The 26,603-nt window shown below is 27.9% G+C and overlaps 6 protein-coding genes across 6 annotated transcripts; 4 read left to right on the top strand and 2 right to left on the bottom strand.

Moving 5' to 3' along the window:
• The first annotated feature begins 235 nt into the window (after positions 1–235).
• Positions 236–2,276, top strand: LOC128956761 (RCC1 and BTB domain-containing protein 1-like). Its single transcript, XM_054302476.1, has 2 exons — positions 236–1,753; positions 1,839–2,276. The coding sequence occupies exons 1-2, from the start codon at positions 360–362 to the stop codon at positions 2,224–2,226; spliced, it is 1,782 nt and encodes a 593-aa protein (XP_054158451.1). The 5' UTR covers positions 236–359; the 3' UTR covers positions 2,227–2,276.
• A 480-nt stretch (positions 2,277–2,756) lies between these two features.
• Positions 2,757–5,755, top strand: LOC128956683 (cytochrome P450 3A24-like). Its single transcript, XM_054302398.1, has 4 exons — positions 2,757–2,806; positions 3,991–4,140; positions 4,249–4,967; positions 5,030–5,755. Exons 1-4 carry the CDS (start codon positions 2,757–2,759, stop codon positions 5,689–5,691), a joined length of 1,581 nt encoding a protein of 526 aa, XP_054158373.1. The 3' UTR covers positions 5,692–5,755.
• Positions 5,756–6,670: 915 nt separating this feature from the next.
• Positions 6,671–7,693, top strand: LOC128956780 (uncharacterized). The gene is made up of 4 exons (XM_054302496.1): positions 6,671–6,844; positions 6,939–6,965; positions 7,087–7,329; positions 7,400–7,693. The coding sequence occupies exons 1-4, from the start codon at positions 6,760–6,762 to the stop codon at positions 7,618–7,620; spliced, it is 576 nt and encodes a 191-aa protein (XP_054158471.1). The 5' UTR covers positions 6,671–6,759; the 3' UTR covers positions 7,621–7,693.
• Positions 7,694–11,619: 3,926 nt separating this feature from the next.
• LOC128956794 (ATP-binding cassette sub-family C member 2-like) lies at positions 11,620–19,365 on the top strand. The gene is made up of 12 exons (XM_054302510.1): positions 11,620–11,700; positions 12,174–12,307; positions 12,830–12,961; positions 14,052–14,293; positions 15,117–15,392; positions 15,541–16,168; positions 16,250–16,695; positions 16,784–17,196; positions 17,670–17,784; positions 17,877–17,911; positions 18,005–18,545; positions 18,733–19,365. The coding sequence occupies exons 1-12, from the start codon at positions 11,648–11,650 to the stop codon at positions 19,363–19,365; spliced, it is 3,648 nt and encodes a 1,215-aa protein (XP_054158485.1). The 5' UTR covers positions 11,620–11,647.
• A 277-nt stretch (positions 19,366–19,642) lies between these two features.
• On the bottom strand, positions 19,643–21,925 carry LOC128956682 (uncharacterized). The gene is made up of 5 exons (XM_054302397.1): positions 21,572–21,925; positions 21,342–21,464; positions 21,077–21,230; positions 20,546–20,856; positions 19,643–19,708 (listed from the first exon to the last, which is right to left on the bottom strand). The coding sequence occupies exons 1-5, from the start codon at positions 21,923–21,925 to the stop codon at positions 19,643–19,645; spliced, it is 1,008 nt and encodes a 335-aa protein (XP_054158372.1).
• A 1,692-nt stretch (positions 21,926–23,617) lies between these two features.
• On the bottom strand, positions 23,618–26,204 carry LOC128956681 (ATP-binding cassette sub-family C member 2-like). The gene is made up of 4 exons (XM_054302396.1): positions 26,097–26,204; positions 26,001–26,035; positions 25,254–25,794; positions 23,618–24,250 (listed from the first exon to the last, which is right to left on the bottom strand). The coding sequence occupies exons 1-4, from the start codon at positions 26,202–26,204 to the stop codon at positions 23,618–23,620; spliced, it is 1,317 nt and encodes a 438-aa protein (XP_054158371.1).
• Between the last annotated feature and the right edge of the window lie 399 nt (positions 26,205–26,603).

Raw genomic sequence — 26,603 nt, 5'->3', positions numbered from 1 at the left:
GACGTTTGACACAATATTTTATTTGTTTGAATAGTTTGTATTAAGTTATATTAAGTGTAATCTATGATAAATCTATTTATGCTTATGTGTTGAATCTACTATTGTTTTAGTTTTGAATATAATTGAATTTAAAGTTTTTATGTCTAAACTGTAATCAAATAAGTGTTTGATTTTTCACATGTGATGGAAGTATTGATTCAATTCAAATACAATATTAACTGTCAATTGAATTATCAAATGTATTACACAATACATAACACAAACACAACAACAATAACAACACGTGTTATGCAATTAAACGCGCGATTTATGTCCAGTAGTTATATAACAATCACAACAACAACACGTGTTGGCCATCAATGGATTATTTGACCACATTTGACAACATATCGTCAGTACGGCCGCTGATGGCCAGTGAGAGTCGCCGCCAATCGATACGTTTGTTAAGTGTTTTCGGTAATAACGGCGCGGAAGTGATATTCGCCACAATTGACGACAAAGTGTACGGTTTTGGTCACAATCGATACGGACTATTGGGTTTGTCGACCAACGAACGGGACATTTCGAGGCCACAGCTCAATCGGACACTTAGCGGCCGACAAGTGGTCAACATTTACTGGTCATACGATTCGTGTTTTGGCCGTACATCGACTGGCCAGTGGTACGGCTGGGGTTACAATGTGTACGGCTCGCTTGGTATCGGTAAGACTGGCACCGAATGTGTGACTACACCCGTACTTATAGCCGAACTTTCGGGTCTGGATGTGGTGGCCGTTGCGTGCGGCGGCAAACATACACTACTGATGACCAGCGATCGGCTGGTCTACGGCTGGGGTGATAACAATTTCGGTCAATTGGGCGACAAAACATTCAACAACTGTTTCGCACCGAAATTGCTATTCAATCGGCAATTTGTGTCCATCAGTTGCGGACTGAATCACTCGATCGGTTTAACCGATTGCGGCCAACTCTATACGTGGGGTATCAATGAAAAAGGACAGCTCGGCTGTCATCCGGATTGCGAGCCGCAACCAGTTGTTATCGATCACAAGTACTCTGTACGCAATCAACCGAAACCGTTGGTGACGGTGGCCGACGGCTGCAGCGAACTGGTCGCCAGCAAACAAGTAGTGGTCAAAGCTGTTTGCGGACCCGACTATACATTGATATTGACGGCCAGTGGCAGTGTCTATGGTTTCGGTTACAATACGTGGGGATTGATACGAAACGCTATGAAATCTGTCTACTATTTACCGATTTGTTTGGCAGACAACAACCGATTTTGCGATATTGCCGCCAGTTTTTTGGGCCGACTCAGCATTGGTGTCACTCTTGACGGTGTCTATTATTTTTGGGGCCGCGAACCGAATGTTCCCGAATATGAATCGTTGTCCTCGTCGTCGTCGTCAGACCCGCAGATGTCCACCGAAGTGATGATCGACGAAATGTATGCCCGATATTCGCGAACAAATAAAGCGCTGAAGACATTCATACTGAAAGAGTTGGACACAAAAACATTGATCACAACAACAACGACGGATGTCTTGAATGATGACGATGTCTACGATTCGGGAGATGAAAACCAATCGACAATAACAACAGCACTAAGAGATGTCAATTCATTGATAGGAAAGCCTATTATTGACAGACCATTGGTTAGTAGTCGTGAGGCGACTGTTGTTGTCAATCAAGTGATCAAATCTAGTGATAATAATAATAAATCTCAATCTATTAGCGATAATTCATTTGTCAGGTATTTTATATCTAATAAATATTAAGTTATATAATATTTAAAAATTTATATTTCATTATATTTTTATTATACTTCCGATTGAAAGCATTTTTATGGACAATATTTTCTCGTCATTTAACTCATCGGTTGATTCAGATGTTGTGTTCATTATTGATGGCCAACACATTCATTGTCATCAAACAGTTCTCAGATTACGTAACAAAATGTTTTGGCAAAAGTGTCGGTCAGTAGCTGTCGAAGTGGTCAACAATAACAGCAATAACAACAACAACAACATGAAGACAGTGGAGACCATCGATGAGATACACATTACTACCTATTCGTACGACACTTTCTATGAGTTTGTCCGCTATTTATACGGCTTTGAACCCGAAATCAATGACTCTAATTGTAAATCACTTATAAAGTTAGGCAAAGTCTACGATGAAGACCTACTAATTGATCGTTGTATTGAATATTTAATTAAAAATTAATTATTTTTTTTTGTATTTATGATTATAAAAATTATAATTGATAAAATAATTACATCACCGGTAATATGTTATTATGTTTAAAAATAATAGAAATTTACTTTTATAATTACCGTAATTGTTATTTAAAAAAATTAAACTTTTAATTAATACTTTTTTTTTAAAATTTATATTTGTTTTATAAACATCTAGTATTAAGTTTAAGTATATTTAATTAGTATAACAATTGTTATTTTTAAATATATATATATATATAAGATAACTAAATTTAATTTTCAATATAATAGGTTATTTAAATTTACCGGTAGTTACTAATTAAACTAAGTAATGTTATTAAATAAGTTAAAAAAAATAATTTCTATAATTTATTTTATAAGTTTTTATTGTAGAATTTAATTACATAAAAATTTTTATTAAACAAAATATTAGTTAATTAGATCTCAATGATTATTAAAAAAAATAAAATAAATATTTTTATAGACAGCATACATAAAATAAAAAATTGTTTAAATAAAAAAGCCGGATTGTAAAAAATGTCTATCCATTGGACGGCCAGCAAACAGGTATATCTATCAAAGCTTAGGTAGAGTTTGGCATTTATGCGATGCATATGAACGCCGACTACTATCCCAATCCCGATCAGTTCAATGTCGACCGTTTTCTACCGGAAAACCGTAACTAACTGACACCCTATGCATTCATACCGTTCGGATTAAGGCCGCGACAGTGTATTGCCAAACGGTTTTCAATGATTAATATGAAACTAACACTCGCGACACTTGTATTGAAATACCGATTCAATACATGTTCACAAACAGATATACCAACCAAAGTATATATATATATATAAGTAGTTTTTCAAATAAACCCAAACGTATTAATTTGAAAATTGAATCTAGATAATTTTTTTTATTGTATTATTATTATAATTATTACATTTGTTATGTATTTTTTAAAAAATAAATTTTAATTAAATTTTATTATATTTATAGTGATAGCTCTTTACAATTACTACTGATTTCAATAGAGGTCTACTTAAACCAAAAAATATAATATTAATTTTAAAATTTAAAAATTAATTAAAAAATTTACGATAATTTTTTATAATTTTTTAAAAATAATTACAATTTAATATCTATTGATTATTATAAAATTTAACACCTGTATGATATATACTATTTTAATAAAATTTAATTTTTTATGTTAGTATAAATATAATACAAATTATTTTAATAGTTAAAATTATGTTTAATATATGTTTCATATTTATTTTGCAAATAATTATTTTACTATTATAATAATTGAAGACTTGTGTTAACATTTTTATTTTTTTTTAAATTTTAAGTATGCTATACAATATGACTTTATTAAAAATTTTTGTTTGTTTAATTTTAATGTTGCTTTAAACTAATATAATATAGGTATTTTAAAATAACATTTAAAATGATTTTCCATTTTTTTTACTAATAATAATCTAATAGAAAGTTGAGTAGAATATATGAAATACGATTACAATTACTATATATATATATATATATATATATATATTCAGTATATTCAGTACTTTATTAAAAAAATTTTCTACATTTTAGTTTTAAAAAATATTAAAACAATATTAATTAAAAAAAAATATGTTGTCTATATTATTAATAATTTTTATAACTACAGTACTAATATTTATTTATAAGTAAGTTTTGCAAATAAATAATTATAAATCAATTAAAATTTTTTAGTAAATAATATAATTAAATACAATTAAATAAATAGATATTTTACTCGACATTTTGATTATTGGTCAAAACGGGGTATAACTGGTCCGAAACCAGTCATCGGTTTCGGCAATAATCTGCCGCTAATATGGCGCACGCGGGCCGATGTCGATGTCCAGCGTATGAATAAATATGGACACATATATGGGTAACAGTTTATTATATCCTATTTATTAGTATTACATGTTTCTAAAACTATTGGAAAAATAAGTTACAAATAATATCTATTTACATATTATTATTATTATACCTATAGTTACTTTTACGGAGATCTACCGATTCTTATAACTACTGATCCAAATCTAATCAAACAGATCTGTTTGAATGATTGGCCAAACTTTGTTAACCGATCCAATCATGTGGTCCAAAGTTCACACAATCATCCAATACTTTGTCACAATATAGATGAAGCACAAGACACGGACTGGAAACGGATCCGATCTATAATGAGTACAGCTTTTACTTCAGCAAAGAGCAGATCAATGATGCCAAAGGTTAGGCAATGTTTTAGACAACTGACAACAGTTATGGACAGGTATGTCGCCAATGGCCAGACAATAGACATGCTTCAGATGTACAAAAACACAGTGATGGACATCGTAGCCGCTTCTGTATACTCTTTGGACTTGAACTCTGCGGTCAATCCTAATCATCCGTTTGTCACAAATATAAATCAAATTTTAGATCCCAAATGGTATCGTACGCTTGCATTGATTTTATTGCCACAGTTTGTCCTTAATTTGATTGGTATGAACCAACTGACCGACGATACATCCAACGAGTACTTCTTTCAGCTGACCCGTCATATTATAAGTCAGCGAAAAGCCGGCACTGGGACGGGTAGTGGTGGTAACGATAGTAGTGGTAAGCGCTGGGACTTTGTTGAGTTGCTTATGGAGGCGCACGCTATTGAAGACCAGACTATTAACGATAACAATAAAACAAATGAAGATAACTATAGACTCTATGAAAAGGGTATATATTGTATAGTTGTATTGAATGTTCAATCATAGTATTGTTGTTGTTGTTGATGATAGGTATGACTAAATACTTGACCGAAGACGAAGTCATAGCCAACGCTTGGTTTCTGACTAACGGCGGCTATGATGTAACAGTTGTTACCCTTTCGTTTGCCACCTTTGAGTTGGCCTGTAATCAAAGTGTTCAGCAAAAACTTTACGATGAAATTATGACAGTTGTCATCACTAACGATGATAATGACCAACAACTAGATGTCGATCGGTTGCATAATCTGCCGCTACTCGAGGCTGTCGTATGCGAAACACTACGCCTACATTCGCCGACTATAATGGAGGGCCGTATTGCCAAAAATGACTATCCATTGGGCGGCCGTCACACAGGCATCACTCTCCGAGCCGGAGAAACCATAGAGTTTGGTATCTATGCGATGCATATGAACGCCGACTACTATCCCAATCCCGAACAGTTCAATGTCGACCGTTTTCTACCGGAAAACCGTAACCAACTGACACCCTATGCTTTCTTACCGTTTGGTTTGGGTCCGCGACAGTGTATTGCCAAACGGTTTGCGCAAATGCTCGTCAAACTAACACTTGCGACACTTGTATTGAAATACCGATTCAATACATGTGAACAAACAGATATACCAACCAAAGTACATATAAGTAGTTTTTCAAATGCACCCAAATGTATTAATTTGAAAATTGAATCCAGATAATTTTTTATTGTATTATTATTATTACATTTGTTATGTATTTTAGAGAAAATCTTTTGATAGACTGATCCACAGTAAATATATATATATATATATATATATATATATATATATATATATTAAAATAGTTTTTTTTATATTTTTAGTATAAATAACTTTTATAATACAAATTATTTTAACATTCAATAGATAACAACATAAAAAAACTTATGTCCTAATGTTTCAAAAAAATGTTTCACATTGTCTTTTAATACAGTATTATTTTACTATAGATATTATAAAAATAAATTTTATATTATATTTAATCTAATTTTTTAATTAAAAAATAAATTTATTTAATTAAGTTAGTAAGCTTGAAAATATTTATAATTTTATATATTTATAAAATACACTTTAAGATTTTAAATAAAAATTTTAAATAAAAATTATAAATAAAGATTTTAAATAAAGATTTTAAATAAAGATTTTAAATAAAGATTTTAAATAGAAATTTTAAATAAAAATTCTGATTAAAAATTAAATAATTACATTACTTTAATTACAATTTACATTAATTACAAAATCAATTACAATTAATTTATATATAGTTTAATTACTTATTAATAAATTATTGACTATAATTTATAGTCTATCTGTTATCTAACAAAAAAATGTAAGCTTAGGTTAAGGTAGTTGTATAAGTGTATGTGTAGTGGTGGGTAAGGGTATCATTTTATATGATATATAATTTTATATATTATATTATATTAGAAAAATAGATTATCATTATTGAATGATAATTATATTGTATTGATCTCTCAAAACTAATTTAAAGTCAACAATGAATATTGATTTTCAAAAAAAAAACAAACAATTTTTTTATATATCATATATACTGTATATGCTATTCAATAAACAATTTTCTATTGGTTCTGTTAAAAAAAACAATAGTAAGCATAAATATCACTTTTAAAACTATAATACAATTTAGTTACTGAAAAAAATTTTCATTTAATTAATTTATTAGTTTATTAGATCTCTAGCTTATCATTACAACAATAATAGCAGACATTTAAAAAAAATTATCACAAAATGTTATCACAAGTTTTCCTTTATATTGTATTAATTAATACAATTTTTGTCGAATATATTGAGTCTATAGAGACAAAAATTCAAGGTTTGTATATAATATTAATAATAATATCAAATATTTTTATTATTTATTTTTTTAAAAAAAAATATTAACAATTTTTCCAATTAACCAATTTTAGGACATTGTAGGAAATTTGAAAATTTAGGTAAAATTATTTTTTTTTAAATATAAATAACAATAATTTCTAATTAAATGTTACACTATATATAATATTATATATATACTGTATATATATATATTGTTTAATACTATTTTATTTCAAATAGCTATAACACCGATGCAGTACATTGACTGTACATTTTTGAATTTGTTTGAATGTAAGAGTGATCCGGACAGTAGTGTAGACATTGTCGAGATATTGATGCCGGAAATGCTCAACAATAGTATGACCTGTAATGGTATTATAACCGACAACCATAAGGACAATCCGTTTGATTTGGTGTTAAGTAATGGCGAAATACATAAAGTTGTTTATAGCGAATATAATCTGATTGTAACTATAATTGACGGTAAGTTTTACTATATATATTAAACCTAAATTATAACTAATAAAACAACGAAACAAAACAAAATAATTAGGCGATAACTACTATCGTGAAGTTGGACTGTTCAATGATGGTCCCTGTGCTGGATCTAAAGTCCAGGGCTGGTCTATATATTTGGCACCCGAAGGCCAATGTATTACCAAACCGATGACCAGTTCGAAGCCATTGTTCGAGCACTTGAAGATTACCGGCAACTGTAAGGCCACCTGTAGTGGACACTCAATGTTTTCCTATAAACCTGGAATTGTACCCTAATTTTGCTAAAAAAATAATTGAAAATTAATAACTATAATAAAAATTTTTTAGTAAATATTTTTGTTTGTAATGTTTTGCTTAGAATAAAATTGCATTAAAATTGGTTAAAAATAAATTAAAAATAAAATTTAATTAGATTCAAAATTAAATAAATTGATTTACTTTTATTATTATTAATTTTTTTTTAATTTTCTACTAATTTTGTATCTGTATATATTTTACTAAATTATTTATATTATAAAGTTTTTTTTTAAATTAAAAATTTATATATTAAATATTTATAATACTAATAGTTTTAATATATTATTTTTTTTTATAAAAAATAGCATTTAATTGTTTGTGTGATTTTGAATGACGTCAATGATTGCACCGCAATATATAATAATTTGCTTATCATTAAAAAAAAATATTTATTTTTATTTTTTTGATTGTATTAGTGATGCGGACAGTAGTGTAGACATTGTTGCCCTATATTGACGCCCGAAATGATCAACAATAGTATGACCTATAATACCGATGGTTAGTACCGATAACCATAAGGACAATCCGTTTGATTTGGTTACTCAATAAATGTCGAAATATACATACAGTTATTAATTAGCAAATATAATAATCTGATTGTTGACTATACTGTAATTGACGGTAAGTTTTACACAAAACTAGTATACAGTATATTAAACTACAGTATAATAAACACAAACAAACAAAATATATGATACCTATTATTGTAAAGTTTAATTGTTCACTCGGGTCCCACACCCCCCCCCCTGTGCTGGATCTAAACTACATGTTTGGTCTATATATATTTGCCACCCATTTCAAAATTATTAAATTATAGTTAAATTAAAACAAAAAAATATATATAGTATTGATACCTTGTAAATAAATTTTAAAAAGTACAAATTTATATTTAGTTATTATTAATTGAAAATTTTAATAAGGCGTCGTTCACATATTACGTTCGCACTTTTTAAGAAATCTAGACCCCCTCCCTCCCCTATGTTCGCAATTGTTCGCATGTAGTAATTTAAAAAAATTACGTTCGCATGTCCCTAACCGTTACCCCCCCCCACCACAAAAAATAAAATATTAGCTAAATTCGAACGTTCTTAAAGACTATACCCCTCCCCTCCCCCTCGTTCGCAAAAGTTCGCTTTGGCCAACCCCCTCCCATCAAGTGCGAGGTGTATGTGAACCACCCCTAAGCTTATAAATTATTTATTTTACTAATTTTATTACTGCAAAATAAAACAAAAATTGTTATATTATATTTGTTATATTGATTTATTAATATTTAATATAATTAACTTAGTTGTGAGCAACTAATAATTTTTATATTGAAAGTTGTTTTTCTAAACAATTAGTTTAATTGAATTTAATGATTTGGTAATAACCCTATTATAACAAAATCAGTCTAAAAGTTATTTTAGAAACAAAAATTTAATTAATAATTTTAAAAAAATCAATTATTAGTTTAATAGATCTCTATGACCTTTACAATTAAAAAAAATTTTTTTTAGAAGTTTACTATAAATAAAATAAAAATGTTATCATAAGTATTCCTATATATTGTATTAATTAATACAACTTTTATTGTTATTTTTCTGATACTAAACTTACATAAATTCAATGTATTAATACATAGTTATTATTAGTATTTAAGATTTTTTTTAGTAATATAAAGTGTAATCATGTGATGGCTAGAGATTTCGCGTTTATTTTTTTGAGGTAACAGTTTAGCGGATAACTGACTCTTTAGTGAAAGTTATAAACAAATGTTTAGTTATTTTTTTTAACTTTAGTCTTAATCATAATTATTATTATTATTTTGTTGACTTAGACACTTAGATTTGATTTGCTTAATATAGTAGGGTTTAAAATATAATATATATATAAATCTAAGTATTTAAAAACAAAAATTAAAAACTAAACAATTAATAATTGTTAAATTAATAAACACTATTTTTAAAAACTAATAATTTACAAAAATTACTTTATTTAATTTAATTATTAATTATTATTATTATTATTTAAAAATTATATATATAAATATATAAAGTACTTTAGTACATGCAACTATTTTGTACTTGCAATATAGATTTTAATATATACGTTAGAGTATGTACAGTACGTTAATATGCTTACTAAGCATATTAATAAAAATATCAATTTTATCCTATGTTTTATTATTAATTTTACGTAAAACTATAATTACAATGCAAAACAATATATATATATATATATAATAATTAATAATTATACCTGGTTAGTTTGCCTACGGTATCGGATAGTCAGCAATAATAACATAATAAAAAAATTTTAGAGAAAAAAATTATATAAAAAAATAAATTACATTTTTTTTTAAAAAAAAATACAATTATTTAGAGAAATAAAATATTGTAAAATTGTAAAATACATCCAAAAACATTATATTTTACTGTATTTTACAAAAACAAAATTAATAAAAAAAACCTTGTATTTTTCTAACCCTGCTCTATACATATCATCCAATAGTATTTTATTAAGTAAAGTTTTATTAAAATATTTTAATCTTATTATTAAAAAAATAAATATATTACAGAAAAACATGTATAAATAGTTGTTTATCATTATGACTTAGAAATTATATTTAATGTATAATGAGTTCATGAAATACATGTGTATTTTTTATATTGTATGTGTGTATTATTTTTTTACAAATTATAAATCAATAGACATTTGAAACCCATTAGAAGTAATAATTTTTTTTTTAAATAATTTATTTTGTATTTTTCCAAGTTTTCTTATATTAAAAAAAACAATTAAAGATTATATTAATTTTATGAATTTTTAGCAAAAAAATAATAAATAATTATATATTTATAAACATTTTTATTTTATTCAATATTAATATTGTAAAAATATTTATAAATTTTATTATATATATATATATCAGATTTAAGAATTCAGATACAATTTTTTTTAAATATTGTTTTATATTTTTAATTATTCATCTATGTTTGAAAATATTTGTACTACAAAATTATGGGTAAATACTTATTTAATATTTTATTTTTTTTATTCAACAAATTTACTGTTAGTTTTCTAAATAATCAATTATCATATCATTAAACTACAGGATATACACCAAACATGGAATACACCCGATCCTCATCTAAGCTCATGTATGATCGAGACATGGTTTGCATGGATTCCCTGTATATTCCTATGGCTAAGCCTACCATATATTATCTATAATTGTTATAAATCATCGAACAAACCATCAATTGAATGGAACTCATATAATTCAAGTCGTCTATGTCTGGCCATTGTCAGCACAGTTGTCCTATTTGTTGAATTGATACTTAGTTTGGTTCGCAAATATCAATGGTTGGACAGTCCGAGTACGGCCTACATTGTAATGACTGCCATACAAACAGCTACCAGACTAGCCCTGTGTCTAATCTATTACAGCCATCGTCTCTATGGTGTCCATCGAAGCGGTTGTGTTTGGATATACCTATTGATCGATACATTTTTGAGTATACTATCAATTGTTACATACACTACAGCACCGGATAATAAGCTTAGATACTATGAGTTTATATTGAGATGTTTGTCATTTTCATTGACAGCATTGTTGCTAATCGTAACAACATTTGCTGACAAACTGCCGACAATAAACACTGAAATTGATGGCCAGTTAGCAGACAATAGCAACAATTGTCATCAAAACCAACGTAAAGTGCATCCAAAAGACAGGGCATCCTATCTATCAAAGATAACCTACCATTGGATTGATATGCTATTTATAAATGGTTGGCGAAAATCATTACAATTACAAGATCTCTGGCCATTGCGTTCAGTGGACAGTAGTCTAAATAATTATAAATTGTTTGCAAAACATTGGTTTATAAATAATAATAATAATAATAAAAATAAGAAGAATAATAATTATAATAATAATAATTATAATAATAATAATTATCATACTAATGTGTTCATGGTCATTTTCAAAATGTATGGCCGGAATATTATCGGTCCAATTATGTTGCTTATAGTAGCCTATATTATACCAACCTTACAGCCACTTATTATCAAGTAAGTAAAAAGGTGGGGGAGAGGGGGCAGGGGTGGGGGTAGTTTAACAAGTTGACATAAAAACATACTGTATATACAGTATACATGTTATTCAACAACAAAAAATTATTTATTGAAGTTTTATATATAATATGAAAATTGAAAACTAAACTTATTTGTTGTTTTTGTTGATAATGTAATTGTATGTAAATATCAAAGTTGCGAAAGGTTTAGAGTATAGGGGTTCAGGGGGGTATAGAGGGGTAAAATGGCCAAAATGTCGAAAAAGTTTGGTGAGTATAGGGTGGGGTAAACAATTTTACTAAATATAATATTTAATACTTTAGTTAATTAATTATTATTTTTTAAATATATGTTTTACTATACGGTATTATAAGTGTTAGCACTATATTTTTACAAACTTTTTTAAAATTTTAAAACATTTAACTAATAATTGATTTTTTGTTTTGTTTGTATGTTTTTTCTTTATATAGATTACTAATTGATTTCGTTGACGACAAATATGATTATCAATGGCACGGATATGTCTATACAGTGATGTTAGTTGTAATCAATATTATCTATTCGTTACTTAACGCCTATTCAATTGAAATAATTAATACAATGGGTATGTAATTATATACTGTTTATACAATCAAATTTTTACAAAATAGGTGGTAATGGTTTTTTTTAATAATTAGTTATAACCTAATTAGAATATATAAAAAAATCTATGTATTTTGTTGTAGTTGGTCACCAAATCAATAATTATACTCTACTTTTAATCAATAATATTATCATCAATGATATGCTAAGCTCAGGGAGGTATGATATATCAGGGTTAATAGTTGGGGATGGAGAGAGTGAGGAGTTATGGAAATTTTTTTATAGATTTTACACCCACCCCACCAGTTCCTAGTTTTGAAGATTTTTAAAAAAATTGTAAAATTAGCTTAAAAACGATGAAAATATTTAGCAACTTTTAACTTATTTTTCAAAAAAATAATACTTGTTTACATAATTGTTATATTATATTATATAATAACTTATAAATACTTACAATTAGTGAATTTTATAGTACATCCCTGAGCTAACGTACAAAAGTGTTAATAGATAATTAAACATTAATTATAAAATTATAATTATAAAGGTATAAGAGTTAAATCGTGTCTAACGTCAGCCATATATCGCAAAGCACTGGTATTAAGCAATGATAGCAAACGGCTCACACCTAATGGAGAAATTGTCAATTTGATGACAGTTGACTGTCAACGTATTATCGGTAGGCCTATCTATCTATCTATCTATCTATCTATCTATCTATCTATCTATCTATCTATCTATCTATCTATCTATCTATCTATCTATCTATCTATCTATCTATCTATCTATCTATCTATCTATCTATCTATCTATCTATCTATCTATCTATCTATCTATCTATCTATCTATCTATCTATCTATCTATCTATCTATCTATCTATCTATCTATCTATCTATCTATCTATCTATCTATCTATCTATCTATCTATCTATCTATCTATCTATCTATCTATCTATCTATCTATCTATCTATCTATCTATCTATCTATCTATCTATCTATCTATCTATCTATCTATCTATCTATCTATCTATCTATCTATCTATCTATCTATCTATCTATCTATCTATCTATCTATCTATCTATCTATCTATCTATCTATCTATCTATCTATCTATCTATCTATCTATCTATCTATCTATCTATCTATCTATCTATCTATCTATCTATCTATCTATCTATCTATCTATCTATCTATCTATCTATCTATCTATCTATCTATCTATCTATCTATCTATCTATCTATCTATCTATCTATCTATCTATCTATCTATCTATCTATCTATCTATCTATCTATCTATCTATCTATCTATCTATCTATCTATCTATCTATCTATCTATCTATCTATCTATCTATCTATCTATCTATCTATCTATCTATCTATCTATCTATCTATCTATCTATCTATCTATCTATCTATCTATCTATCTATCTATCTATCTATCTATCTATCTATCTATCTATCTATCTATCTATCTATCTATCTATCTATCTATCTATCTATCTATCTATCTATCTATCTATCTATCTATCTATCTATCTATCTATCTATCTATCTATCTATCTATCTATCTATCTATCTATCTATCTATCTATCTATCTATCTATCTATCTATCTATCTATCTATCTATCTATCTATCTATCTATCTATCTATCTATCTATCTATCTATCTATCTATCTATCTATCTATCTATCTATCTATCTATCTAATGAATCAATTTATTAATTTATGACTATTTATGTTATTTTATTCAATAAAACTATAGACTATCTTCAATTGTCGGTATTGGTATTTACATTACCCATACAGATTTGTCTGGCCATCTATCTAATCTATCAGCAATTAGGTGTGGCCGCTTTTGTAGGTCTGGCCATTTTGACTGCCATAATACCTGCAAGTTTCATACTAACCGTATTCAATGGTCTATCAAAACAAAAACAATTTGAATTCAAGGACAGTCGGCTAAATAAAATGAATGAAATACTAAATGGTATGAAAATATTGAAAGTAAGTTATTATTATATTTTTTTTGCTAAATTTAGCTAAAACTATAGTTTGGTTCTCACAATAAAAATTTATTGATTTATTTTTTTTTTTGAATAAAAAACAATTTTATTAAAAAAATATTTATCAATAAAAAATTACTATAGTTATTAATAATAATGACCATTAATAAATTGTAAACTGTATCTATATATATCAAATAAAAAATACTAAATTTATTACACTTACTTTTTTGATATTAATAGTTGTAAAATTTAATTTTTATTATCATTAAATGATTGATTTTTTTTTTAGGACCACCTAAATAATTTAATAGGGTTTTATAGTTTTTGTTTAGTAGGTGATAGGTATAGCTAGTATATAGTAAATTACTGTATATACCGGTATATATACAGTATATAACCACATATTAACTGTAAGAATCTACAATAGAAGCTATAGAGTTGTATACAACAACAATAAAAAAACAGTTAACTTCCCAATCGGGGGGGGGGGGTTCCCTGACTAGTTTACTTTTTTTTAAAAAAAATTGTCACAAATTTATAAATTATGGGCTAATACTGTACACAACTTCTTTATATAGCATATAAACTGATAATTATATATATATATATATATTTTTAAATAAAATTTTAGCAAAAATTAATTAACACTATTATCATAATCCATATTATTTATTTTTTAATTGTAATTAATTAATTAAACTAATTTTTAAATTAAACAATAATTATCAACATAGTCATTATTATTAATAGTTGATTTATTTTACGTTTTTTTTATAAAAATAAATAAATAATATATATATTATTTATAATTATTAATTTAGTTATACGCTTGGGAGATACCTTACCTGAAAATTATTAACAAAATACGTAACCGTGAACTTAAATATATGTTGACCTCCGGTCTATGGTTAGCGGTTACATTGTTAATGGGCACAGCGCTACCAATGGTGGCACAGTTGGCCACATTTGGCACCTATGCTGGTATGGAAGGGGGCGACAAAATTAATGCCCAGCGTATATTTGTATCCGTTTCATTGTTTACCATACTTAACAGCAATATTATAACTTTGCCATTTACTTTCAATTCAATTAGCTTGGTAATTATTATTATTTTCTAAAAATTTATATAATTATTTTTCTTAATTGAAAAAATTTATATAATTATTTTTCTTAATTGAAAAAATTTAATATAATTTATAAGTTCATGTTTTTTTTAAATTATTTTTTATTTAATTAAATATCCAGATTTTTGTATCACTTAAACGAATCGACAAATTTCTCAAATTACCCGAACATTACAATTATGTTAAAAACAATGATAACAAACAATTTTCAGTGACTGTAGATATGGCAACATTTTCATGGATAGGCAATGAAAATGATTTACAATTAACAACAATACCAACAACAACAACAACGAACAGCACTACAATCACCAACAACAACAACCATACATTGAGAGACATAAATCTTGACATAACTAACGGTATGTTTGTAGCAGTGGTCGGCGGTGTCGGCTCTGGAAAGAGTTCACTATTATCGGCACTGATTGGTGATATGGAACTGATAGGCGGTTCAGTTAACATATCACAGGACCAGAGTCTGGCATATGTTCCCCAACAGTCATGGATATTGAATGCAACCCTTAAAGACAACATATTGTTTAGCAAACCATACGATCCGATTAAATACAGTCAAGTTGTGAGTGCCTGTGCTCTCGAACCGGATCTTAGACAACTATCCGGCGGAGATGAGACAGAAATCGGCGAAAAGGGTATCAATTTGAGTGGCGGTCAAAAACAAAGAGTCAGTTTATGTCGGGCCGTCTATTCTGATGCCGACATCTATTTGTTTGACGATCCGTTGTCCGCAGGTTTTTGTTTTAAATATTTTGGAAATAGTTTTTATTTTAATAATAATTTATTTTTATTATTATATTAATTATATATATTAGTGGACAGTCATGTGGGCAAACATATTATGACCGAAGTACTTAGTTCGCGAACCGGTCTATTGCGTCAAAAAACCCGTATTTTGGTCACCAATCAGTTGTTTGTGTTACCCGATGTCGACCTTATTGTCGTATTGAAAGACGGTTCAGTGGCCGCTATCGGTACCTATGAACAGCTGTTGGACAACAATCAAGAGTTTATCGATTTGGTCGCACAATACTCGGTCAACAATAGACAACAACAACAGAATAATCAAGAAGAAGATGAAGATATGTTAACTGATAGTCAACATAGCACTGGTAGTATCGACATCAATAACACAACAACAACAACAACAATAGCACCTACTGTTGATACTACTGGTGACCAACCATTCAATATTACAACCATTACTAATACACAGCTTATAGATGAAGAGCACTTGGAGTCTGGAAGAATCAAGTTTGGTGTACGTAAAGCATATTAATTGATTATTTAGATATTAATAATAATAATTAAAAATTAGTTAATTAATTAATTAATAAATTAATAATTAGATTTATATTAAATACATCCGTTCAATGACTATTATACTGGCCGTCATATTTTTGATCAGTCAAATAGGAGCCAATGGCATGCAAATAGCTGTTTACAATTTGCTATCCAAATGGACATCGGATATATCGGGCGCCGACAGCAACAGTGATGCCGATACCATCCGATCGAAAACACGTTATTATCTGTCAGTGTTGGCCGCACTGATTGTTGCCTTTATTGTCTTGTTTATGGTAGCTATACTTGGTTTGGTTGCCGGCACCCGACGGGCTGCCCGACAATTGCACGGCCAGATACTTGAGCGTGTAATGCACGCACCCATGACATGGTTTGATACGACACCATTGGGTCGGATATTAAACAGATTTAGCAGAGATCTCGATGTTTTGGACGGACAGATATTTGAATATCTTCAGTACGTCTCTCTCTCTCTCTCTCTCTCTCTCTCTCTCTCTCTCTCTCTCTCTCTCTCTCTCTTTATTTCTCTTTCTGTGGCTGAGTGTCTAATATGTCAGCTATTTTGATATGTTTGTCTAAAAAATAACACACCCGGAGCTACAGCCCAGGGTTCACTTCCCTTATAAGCCACTATTATTTATTGTCAGTCATATAAAGTAATAGTTTGGGTAAAATTACATTTAAACAAAAAAAATAAAAAAAAATAGTAATTAATCTAATTATTTGCTAATTATTATATAATAAATATAACACAATTTGATAGCTATTTAGTTTTTATTAAAAAAAAACAACTATTCAAACAGTTTATAATAATAATTAATCAATACTTTAACGTTATGTGTTTTTGGGTAACATTAATCAATAGACTTACTTATTATTACCAAATGTATAAAAATTTATAAAAATATAAAATTATTTATTTATTTATAGCGAATTTTTCTATGAGTTTATAACACTAATTGGCGGACTTATCAACATTTCTGTATTGACGCCACTATTTTTGGTCCCACTTGTGGTTATTATTAGTTTGTTTGTATTATTTCAGGTAATGTTTACAATTAAACAATAAAAACAATATACAAACAAACAAACAGAAAAAACAAATAATAATTATTAAATTTTACAAAAAAAAAATAGGAATTTTACAAAAAAACATCCCGTCAATTAAAAAGGTAAAAAAATAAATAACTAATAAAATATTTTTTTTGTAGAGTATATTATATTGAAATAATTATAATTATTTATATAATATATTTTTTTCATAGATTAGAGTCAATCACTCGATCGCGAATCATATCGCACTTTGAAGAGTCGGTCAACGGTCTGTCCAGTGTTCGGGCCTATCGTTGTTCAGATAGGTTTGTACGGGAAATAGAGACCCGATTGGATGCCAACCAGATGTGTCTTTATCCCAATGCTATGGCCATCAGTTGGCTACAGACACGGTTGGCTGTGTTGAGCAATCTATTGATATTTTTTGCCGCACTATTTGCCGTACTGTCCAAAGATCGACTGACTGGCGGTTCAATAGGTGTTACCCTGTCGTTGGCCATCGGACTGATGCCGACGTTTGAGTATCTGATAAAAGTGTTTATTCTCATTGAAAACAGTATCGTTTCAGTGGAACGGGTGGATGAATATACTCGACTAGAATCTGAGGCCGACTGGCACTCGACCGCTATTGAACTGCCGACCAATTGGCCGTCAAACGGTTCGGTACGGTTTGAAGGCTATGGTACCCGATATCGTCCCGGATTGGATCTGGTGTTACGCGGTATTGATATATGCATTAAACCCAAGGAAAAGGTATAGAAACTACTATAAAGTTTAAACTTGAAATTTATTTTTCATTATTATAGCTTAGCATTTAGTTAAAGTCATAATAATTAGTTATTATTGTTAAAAACATTTTGTTATTTATTTTAAAATTTTAATATATTATTATTATATTGTATTCAATTGGTATTCATTGTGCACCCATACAAACACACAGATAGGTATTGTTGGCCGAACCGGTGCTGGAAAGTCATCGCTAACTTTGGCACTGTTTCGGATCATTGAGCCGGCAATGGGCAACATTATCATCGACGACATCGACATCAGCCGATTGGGTCTCCAAGAGTTACGGTCGCGGTTGACAATCATACCGCAGGAACCGGTACTCTATTCGGGTACTATTCGATCAAATTTGGATCCATTTGGCAATCATACCGATTCGGATTTGTGGTCAGTATTAGAACAGTCACATCTCAAACAGTTTATTCAGTCATTGGATAAACAGTTGGATTCATCTGTTGCCGAATCGGGCGATAATCTAAGTGTCGGTCAGCGACAACTTGTTTGTCTGGCCCGAGCACTGCTTCGTCATACATCTGTACTGATCCTCGACGAGGCCACGGCTGCCATCGATATCGAAACCGATGCACTTATTCAGCAAACTATTCGCCAGGAGTTCAGTTCGTGTACTGTACTGACAATTGCCCACCGAATCAATACGATTATGGACTCGGATCGGGTGCTAGTGTTCAACAATGGACGGGTAGCCGAGTTTGACGAACCCGATGTTTTACTGGCAAACAAGTCAAGCATTTTTTATACACTGGCCAGAGATGCCGGAATTATTTGATTATAATTTATTAAAATTATATTTATTTTTATATTAATTAATTAATAATGTATTATAAAATAAGTTATTATTTAATATACTTGATTAAAACATTTCCTTTTTATTATTAATAACTAACATTATTAAACTAATCTTTTATCAAAAAAAAACTTAAAAATGTAATTTATTTTATAAATCTGTTCCATACTATATATGACTAAACTTGAGTTTATTTTGTCATACTGAGTAGAGAGCGAAAAGTTTCGGACCCGTACCTGACCCGTACCTGATCTGATACCTAAAATCTCGGACTCGGACCTGACCTAATATAGGGTACAAATTTAACTGACCTGACCTGACCTGACTATGTAGGTCCGAAAATAATTTTATCAAAAAACAATTTTATTCATACTATACACACAACAAATATGTCTAAATTAACTTTAATTACTCGGGATTAACGATAACTGATCGTAGATCTAACTTAGATACTAATAAAGTTAATATGTTATTATTTATTAGATCAAACCATTATCTTTTGTAATATTTTATGTTTAATTTATACAAATATTTCATAAATAATAATTTAATAAATTTTGTGTTTGATTGTCATATTTTGTAATAATTGTCGTTTAAATAATGAATAAAAAATTTTCGGACCTGACCTGACCTGACCAAAAAATTTAGGTGTTCGGACCCGTACCTGACCTGACCTGAGCCCTAACTTTTACCTGACCTGACCTGACCTGAAAAATCAGGTCAGTTTTCAGTCTCTAATACTGAGTCGTTTGATACCCCACATGACTAAAGTTGAATACATTGTAATATTAAGTAATTTGATTGCGCAATTTATAAAATAAAATTTATATAAATATGAAACTATATAAGTTTATGCAATCAAAGTTTGTTTCTGATAATGCTTTATAGACTCATAAAAATTATTATTTAAAATAAATTGACAAAACAAAAAAAAATGTATTGTCTTAATTATTATTCTTGATTAAATGTAATATACTAATTATTATTATTTAAATATAAATTTAACTAAAATGATATTAATTAGTATTATCTATTTGAAAATAAAAATAATTTATATTTTAATACTTTCAAAATAAAATTCATAGATTGCTATAAATTTGTTAAGCAATTGATCGAAAATTGTATCGTCAGTACTGATGTCCAAATATTTTTGTTTCAATACAAGTAACTCGCGTTTGACAAACTCCTCGGACTCGGTTTTGATATTCAATTCATCGTACAATTGTTTGATCAATTGGACAGCACTGGGATCATCAAGTCCATAGTTAGCAAATAGTTGTGACTTTTGGCTATTGTTAGCCAATTGTAAGGCCCTAACGAAAAGCCAGGAACACTTGCCTTCGACAATATCTGTGCCATCGGTTAGCAAATCATCCAAATCATTGGTAACGCCCTCCAAAACGGCTAATGTGGTCAATATGTCATCAATTTTGTCCAAATGATCGTAAGATGATTGACCCGATGTATACATAGCTAATAATAATAAAAATATTAATAGCAAACATAAATAATTGAAATATATTTTTTTAATTGTTTGCAAATTAATAAAATAATATACAGGTATATATATTTGATTTATAATATAAAGGTATATATATATATGATTTATAATATACAGGTATATATATATACCTGTATATATATACAGGTATATATATACAGGTATATATATACAGTATATATGACTACTAACCCAACACAAATGAACCGATAGATATATAAGCATACTTAGATTTATTAATAAGCCTATAGTTTTCATAGTTATATGTATTAAGATCAACATCGCTGTTATGTGAACGGGTAAACTGCATGTCCAACAACTGGCCGTAGGCTGTCTTCTCAACAAACTATAGGAGGGAGTAGTAGTTATAGATAAACGATATTAATATATATATATTTTTTAATAATTATAATATTTACTAATAAATGATATACTGATATACAATACTATACTTAACCTCTTGAACGCAGTGAACAATTTCTACATAATTTTGATGATCACTAAAATATAGTTTAATAATCTTATTGATTGCCGACAATACTATTGTACTATCGTTTATGGCCGACATACCCACTGTTGGCTATCAACAACAAAAACATAGAGTTATATAACATTCAAAATAACTGTTTTAGTTTTAAATAATATAGTAATAAATGCAAAAAAATTATTATTGATTATTTCAATTACCAATGTGTACCAACACGGCTGGCCTTCGCGAGTGACCGATCGGTCCATAACGTCGTCCAACATATCAAAGTACAACATTGTCAGCTCAACAGCCCAGGCAAGTGGATAGACTCGGTCATCAAATTTATGGTCACCCGGTTTATGGCCAGTCATTACACTGTACGTCGATATAGCTATTCGGGCAAAAGCATTGACCTCCCGGTGCTCAACATTATAGTTAAACATTTTGTTTAAAGTCGATCGCAAAACATTGAACTCCAATCCTAAAGAGTTGTCCAAAACTTTATCGATTATCGGATTAAACATCTGTTGAAACTCATGTAAACCATCCGCTAATTGCTTGTCTTCAGGCATTTCTTGCTATATATATATATATATATATATATATATATATTATTTTTTTAAATATTTAGATTTATCGTTAAAATATATATTTATAAACTTTTAAATATATATATATATATAATGTATATATATAATTAAAATTGTAAATTTCTAAACTCAATTCTATTATTTTATATATATATATATATATATTTATATTTTTCTTTGTTGTCTAAACTAGCTATTTATATCTGAAAAAAATTAAGTATTATACTAATTAATTATATATATAAATTAAAGATTATTTTAATTGATTTTAGTTATAAAAAAAATTAGCAATGTCATATATTATAATTTAATTAATATACTGACTTTACTAAAATTAATTTTATAGACAAATAAAAATTTATTAATAATTGTATTGAATTTTTATTACATTAATTAGAATTAAAATATATGTTTAATTATTTGTCAATACTATTACTTTTATTATAATATTTATTAATTTAGTAATATTTTTATTAGCTATAATAGTTTATTTAAAAAAAAAATATTTAGATTTTTCTTTAATTATAAATTTATATAGTTTTTAAAATTATTATAAAAATAAAATTATAAATTTTTTTAATTAATAAAATTCTATTAGTTATCAGATATTTTTTTAAATAGCTGTATCTATCTATATATATATATATGTATATATAAGTCATATATATATAGTAAAACTAGTAATTATGTTAAATTAATTTATTGTAGAAATTTTTATTAAGAAACATTATTAAAAGTTATTAATAAAAATTAGAAATGTCATTGCAATACAATTAACATATTTTTTTTATATAATTACAACTTACTATCAATCATATAAAATTATAAGAAATTTAATATAATAATTATTATTATTAATTGTATTTAATTAGTTTTAGTTTTGTTGCATTGAAGAGAATAAAAATATTATTTCATATTTTAAAAAATAAGAGATTAAAATGATTGAATGATAATTAATTATTAATACTAATTACTGATAAATAAAATGTAAACTAATATAGACTCGACAATGACATAACAATTTTAAAAATAATTTAATAACAATAATTTATAATCTAAACGTTAATAAATAGATATATTATTATTACATAAACACATAGATTGAATAATTAATTTTTATATTTTTATTTCATTGACGTCTCTAAAGTTACGCAGTTATTAATTAGATGACAATTTATATAATTATTAAAAAAAAATAAATAAAATGCTATTTTCTAATTATAATTAACTTTAAAATATCAATATCTCATGCATTATAATTTTTTTTAAAAAAATATTTAGTGTAAGCAATAAAAGTATAGTATTTTATTTAAAATTTTTTAATAACGTTAAAATAATTTTTTTTTCTTAATAAACTTTCATTTTTTTCGTAGTATTTTCTATAAAAAAAATTTATAAATTTATTTAAATTTATTTTAAATTTCTAACTTTAAGTTAGTTATAATTTTAAGAATGATATAAATAATAATAATAAAAATAAAAACTATTTATCTAATTAAATATTAAGAATTATCATTTATTTTTTATAGATTATGAAATTTTATTTCACAACTATATATAATTTTTTGTAATAAAATAGTTATATAAATAATTTTATTAATTTAATTTTTAATGCAATGTTATAAATTAATATTAATAATAAAAATAAATTTAATTTTTTTTAATAATCTATAATCAAATAATTCCGGCATCTCTGGCCAGTGTAAAGAAAATGCTAGACTTGTTTGCCAACAAAACATCGGGTTCGTCAAACTCGGCTACCCGTCCATTGTTGAACACTAGCACCCGATCCGAGTCCATAATCGTATTGATTCGGTGGGCAATTGTCAGTACAGTACACGAACTGAACTCCTGGCGAATAGTTTGCTGAATAAGTGCATCGGTTTCGATATCGATGGCAGCCGTGGCCTCGTCGAGGATCAGTACAGATGTATGACGAAGCAGTGCTCGGGCCAGACAAACAAGTTGTCGCTGACCGACACTTAGATTATCGCCCGATTCGGCAACAGATGAATCCAACTGATTGTCCAACGACTGGACAAACTGTTTGAGATGTGACTGTTCTAATACTGACCACAAATCCGAATCGGTATGATTGCCAAATGGATCCAAATTTGATCGAATAGTACCCGAATAGAGTACCGGTTCCTGCGGTATGATTGTCAACCGCGACCGTAACTCTTGGAGACCCAATCGGCTGATGTCGATGTCGTCGATGATAATGTTGCCCATTGCCGGCTCAATGATCCGAAACAGTGCCAATGTTAGCGATGACTTTCCAGCACCGGTTCGGCCAACAATACCTATCTGTGTGTTTGTATGGGTGCACAATGAATACCAATTGAATAAAATACAATAATAAAATCTATTATTACTGTATTTTATTACTAATATAGTAACATTTTAAATAAATGTTTATTATAATAAAATGTTTTTTAATGTTTTAACTAATTATTATAACTATAACTAAATGCTGAGTTATAATAATGTAAAATAAATTATTAATATGTGATGGTCTATACATCACTTAAGCGGTTCCAGTGTCACCAAAACAATACAAAGTTACTTTGTAATATATAACTATAGTATACTGTATATATTTATGTATCTCTCTATTATAAGTTAAAATATATTTTAACAAAACATAGTTATTTAATTATAATTAATTATATTTCATATTATTTCTACTTTTGAATTTATTTATTATTACTTAATATTATGTTTATTTGTTTAAACTGGTTTATGCTTTATTATTAATATTGTAAATAAGTTTAATTTAATTATTATTATGTTTAATAGCTGTAATAAGCAATACATGTAAATCATTAACTATCTCATTATATATTATCAATAAATGAGGAGCTCAGGCTAGCAATAGCTAGTCTAGGAGGGGCTTCCAGGCTATCATAATAGTTGTACCATTTATTAAGCTTAAGAGTATTGACAATTGATTCATAAATTCTGATAACTCGGATGTATCTATTTGTCGATCCGATAATAGGCTTCCGATACTAAATACCGATATATAGCGCAGTTACCAGTGACCAGAGCCCCGAATGGGCTATTCAAATATACTGTGACGTAACAGATAACCCATACAAATATACCGTAACGCTTAAATAGTCTTCATATAGCAAGCCATTCATAAATAACGTCACAGTTCCCTATCAATCATACCCCGCATTGCTTATTGCTTCGTAAAATCTACTTTACGGGCTATTGACGGGTAAACACCAATATATGCCCGTCACAAATATACTGTAAATTTCTAGTTTAAACTAATATTAAACTAAATTAATAGTTTCTATACCTTTTCCTTGGGTTTAATGCATATATCAATACCGCGTAACACCAGATCCAATCCGGGACGATATCGGGTACCATAGCCTTCAAACCGAACCGAACCGTTTGACGGCCAATTGGCCGGCAGTTCAATAGCGGTCGAGTGCCAGTCGGCCTCGGATTCTAGTCGAGTATATTCATCCACCCGTTCCACTGAAACGATACTGTTTTCAATGAGAATAAACACTTTGATCAGATATTCAAACGTCGGCATCAGTCCGATGGCCAACGACAGGGTAACACCTATTGAACCGCCAGTCAGTCGATCTTTGGACAGTACGGCAAATAGTGCGGCAAAAAATATCAATAGATTGCTCAACACAGCCAACCGTGTCTGTAGCCAACTAATGGCCATAACATTGGGATAAAGACACATCTGGTTGTCGTCCAATCGGGACTCTATTTCCCGTACAAACCTATCTGAACAACGATAGGCCCGAACACTGGACAGACCGTTGACCGACTCTTCAAAGTGCGATATGATTTGCGATCGAGTGGTTGACTCTAATCTGTATTTAAAAATATAATTATTATAAAGATAATATATATATATATATATATATATACCGGTATATAATACTGTATATAATATACAAACTACAATAGTGTACATACTACAAAAATATAATTATAATTTTATTTTATAAATTACTTTTACTTTTATTTTAGTATTATAACTAAAAATATTTAATTAATTATTTATGTTTTTAATTACCTTTTTAATTGACGCGATGATTTTAAGTAAAATATCTTTTTTTTAAAAAATAATAATTGTTATTTGATTTGATGTTATTTTATAGATAAAGCTTACCAGAAATAATACATATAATATAACGGCAACAATAAGTGGGGCTAAAAATAGTGGCGTCAATACAGAAATGTTAATAAGTCCGGCAATTAATACCAGAATCTCATTCATAAACTCACTAAAAATAGTAATAGTAATAGTAATAGTAATAGTAATAGTAATAGTAATAGTAATAGTAATAGTAATAGTAATAGTAATAGTAATAGTAATAGTAATAGTAATAGTAATAGTAATAGTAATAGTAATAGTAATAGTAATAGTAATAGTAATAGTAATAGTAATAGTAATAGTAATAGTAATAGTAATAGTAATAGTAATAGTAATAGTAATAGTAATAGTAATAGTAATAGTAATAGTAATAGTAATAGTAATAGTAATAGTAATAGTAATAGTAATAGTAATAGTAATAGTAATAGTAATAGTAATAGTAATAGTAATAGTAATAGTAATAGTAATAGTAATAGTAATAGTAATAGTAATAGTAATAGTAATAGTAATAGTAATAGTAAT

Source organism: Oppia nitens, unplaced genomic scaffold, assembly GCF_028296485.1.
Source record: "Oppia nitens isolate AA-2021 unplaced genomic scaffold, nextdenovo-longstitch-racon4-pilon3 scaffold32_pilon_pilon_pilon, whole genome shotgun sequence".
Lineage (NCBI taxonomy): Eukaryota > Metazoa > Arthropoda > Arachnida > Sarcoptiformes > Oppiidae > Oppia > Oppia nitens.
Note: the sequence above shows the minus strand (reverse complement) of the source record. Positions and strands in the feature narration are given on the sequence as shown.